Consider the following 3,365-nt stretch of genomic DNA (forward strand, 5'->3'; position numbering starts at 1 on the left):
CCCTAAGTGTAGGCCACTTCTAATTTTTCTAGAGCCCAAGATTGTTTAGATGAAGAGGCAGATAGCTTTTTTCCTTGTTTTGCTCCTTTCCTATATGTCTCTAAAGACTGGAAGAAATGCTTAAAAGAAGAGAAAAAGTACTTTTGCAAACCTGTGGTCCTCCCTGTACACTGTCCCACTTAAGAGATGTGCTGAAACCAGGGAGTGAGGAGAAAGCTTGGAGAGCACCAATATGAGGGGCCACATGAGATGAGCATCAGGCATGGAAAATCTTTCCTTGTGAGGATTAGGAGAAACAGAGCAAAGTGAAAGCAGTGTTACTATGCAGTTGTATCATCTACTTTTTGTTGTCATCTTCACTTTGCAGATGACACAGTAGAGATGGCCCCTAACAATGAGGGAACCAAGTCACTTGGCAATCTGTTCAAATGTATGTGTTTGTGTGAAGGAGGGAGACGTAACCTTACTCCACAGCCCTTTCCCACCAAGAATTTTCCTAGGAGAGATCTGAGTTTCAATTTTAAATAATCTCAGACAGACACAATTGATTTTCTGATATCACGAGTGAATTAAATCCGGAAGTAGCTGTTAAGCAATTGTGATCTATCCTAATGCCAAAAAAGTAAAAACAGAACCTTTAACAAAGTTTATATTTCCTGTTTTACTATCCTTGAGCTGTGCTTGAGATTTCTTAGCAGTCAGTGATTTGGGATTGAAAATAATTTGGACATATTTAGTTTTTATTCACCTTCTCAAATGTTTTGACTTTTAAATACATTTTTTCACCTAGTTCTTTTGCTGTACATGTGTAAGGATAAATATATTATGGATTTTGATTTATTTTATTTATTTCTGTTGATCTCTAAACTATACAAGTCACACACACAGAAAATATCTCAAAACTGTAGACTAATTTTTTAACTGTCCGTAGAACTCTATACTCTCTAGCGTTGTTGGAAGCTATAATGCAATCACAAGGATGATGTACAAACTTGAGAAAGAAAAAAGAAAGAGAGATCAAAATAAATGATAATTTATATTGGAAAAGATGAGTACTTGGAGAGACTGGAATTGCAGAAGAAAAGAGCATTGGCTGGAGATTTTATTTTACATTTTAACAGAATATTAGTTAAAATTCATCTTTATATATTTGAGCAATTTTTACATTTTACTAAACGAAAAAAATGCTAAAAATCAGTATATATTTTATAATACTCTTTTAAATATAAAGATATTAAAGAAGCATTTAAAATTGGAATATACATTATTTGGCAGTGTCACTAATGAATTTTGTGTTTATTTTATTGTGCTGTTGTACATATGCTTTATTTAAAGAACAAGAAAAAATGACTTAAAATAAGAATGTACTTTAATGTACAGAAATTCTTTTTTTTTTTTTAAAGATTTTATTTATTTATTTATTTCCCCCCAAAGCCGCAGTAGATAGTTGTATGTCATAGCTGTACGTCCTTCTAGTTGCTGTATGTGGGACGCGGCCTCAGCATGGCCGGAGAAGCAGTGCGTCGGTGCGCGCCCGGGATCCGAACCCTGGCCGCCAGCAGCGGAGCACGCGCACTTAACCACTAAGCCACGGGGCCGGACCCAGAAATTCTTAAAAAAATAAAAAACAAAATCCCCCTTAAATCAGGCTGAAGTTCTTTAGCAGTAGAGGAACACGATAAATTATATTATTTCCAAATATTCTCCCAGGATCGTTCAACCTGTATTATGAATGCTTTTAAATTTTGTTCTTTCTGATTATACTGACAGATTGGAGGGATTTGACATCATTGCCCCATCATGACATCTACCAACGGCACTTTCTTTCAGCCATCTATCTTCACACTAATTGGAGTTCCAGGCCTTGAATCAGTGCAACACTGGATTGGAATCCCATTCTTCATCTCTTTTATCCTGGCCATTATTGGAAATGGCCTCCTCATCACCATCATCCGCACTGAGCGTAGTCTTCATGAGCCCATGTATGTCTTTTTAGCTGTGTTGGCAGCTACTGACCTAGGCCTGACTCTATGTATTACCCCTAAAATGCTGGTGATCTTTTGGCTTCGCTCAAGGGAGATTCACTTTGACTCCTGTTTAATCCAGATGTATTTCACTCACACTTTCCAGTGCATGGAGTCTGGCATTCTCCTTGCCATGGCCTTTGACCGTTATGTGGCCATCTGTGAGTCCCTGAGGCATTCTGCTATCCTTACAAAGAAGGTGCTCATTAGCATTATCACGGTTGTGACCATTCGGGCATCTCTTATCATCATCATGTGTCCTCTTCTAATTAAACTGCGCCTGAAGCATTTCCGGACCACAGTCATCTCTCATTCCTACTGTGAGCACATGGCTGTGGTAAAGCTGGCTGCAGAAAATGTCAGAGTCAATAAAGCATATGGACTGTTTGTGGCTTTCTCAGTCCTTGGATTTGACGTGATCTTTATCTTCTTGTCCTATGCCTTTATCTTCCAGGCTGTCTTTAAATTGCCACAAAACGAAGCACGATTCAAGGCATTCAACACGTGCACAGCCCACATCTTTGTCCTTCTCCAATTCTATATTCTCACATTTTTTACATCCTTTATACACAGATTTGGCTTCAGTGTTGCTCCTTATGTACACATCCTGCTGTCCAACCTTTATCTGCTTGTTCCACCCCTGCTTAACCCTATTGTCTATGGAGTAAAGACTAAACAGATTCGAGAGACAGTTATCAAAATGTTCACTCCTAAGAATTAAATTGACAGGTACTCTTGTGCCTCATACATTCTTCACAATAATATATCTAGCAATTCCTGTCATGCGGAGTTGTTTGCGATCATCTTTGTATGATTTTAGTTCCCACAGTATATGTAAAGATTTTATAAATAACATTGCAAATAATTCACATACACATTTTCAGACACCATTTTAAATCTTTTAATCCTTTTACCAAAGCTGATAACTTTTTCCATGAAAACTTTATTAACAGTTATAATTATTCTTTTTGATGTGTTCTATCCTTGGAACAGAGTCAGTTTTATACATTTTTACCTTAGGTTGTGTGCTTTTCACCAACAGCTACTGTCACACCTATTCTATTACTTTTTACCATTAGATTCTAAACTATGGATTGATGGTGACAACTTTTATATTTTAATCATTAGTAACTTTCTAATTCCATGAGATCTCATTCACTATTACACATTTATATATAACATGGTACAATCGGTATTTAAACTCCGATATCATTTCTATGTTTTTAAGTCACTGTGGGTTCCACACCATGTGTTCTTGTTAGAACTCAATGTTTCCTATGAAAACAAAAACTAAGTGTCATTAAATCCTATGTTAATCACTCAAATATTCTAAAAGTAACT

General features: G+C 36.6%; 1 protein-coding gene across 1 annotated transcript; it reads left to right on the forward strand.

Moving 5' to 3' along the window:
* The first annotated feature begins 1,800 nt into the window (after window positions 1-1,800).
* Window positions 1,801-2,745, forward strand: LOC101390160 (olfactory receptor 52A5-like). Its single transcript, XM_014790205.2, has one exon. The coding sequence runs from the start codon at window positions 1,801-1,803 to the stop codon at window positions 2,743-2,745; it is 945 nt and encodes a 314-aa protein (XP_014645691.2).
* Window positions 2,746-3,365: the final 620 nt, after the last annotated feature.

The sequence above is a fragment of the Ceratotherium simum genome, chromosome 7 (genome assembly GCF_057802395.1).
Source record: "Ceratotherium simum simum isolate JZ-2026a chromosome 7, ASM5780239v1, whole genome shotgun sequence".
Classification (NCBI taxonomy): domain Eukaryota; kingdom Metazoa; phylum Chordata; class Mammalia; order Perissodactyla; family Rhinocerotidae; genus Ceratotherium; species Ceratotherium simum.

Excerpts from the sequence above, each read along its gene's own strand:
- LOC101390160 (XM_014790205.2), top strand. The coding sequence starts at position 1,801 with ATGACATCTACCAACGGCACTTTCTTTCAGCCATCTATCTTCACACTA.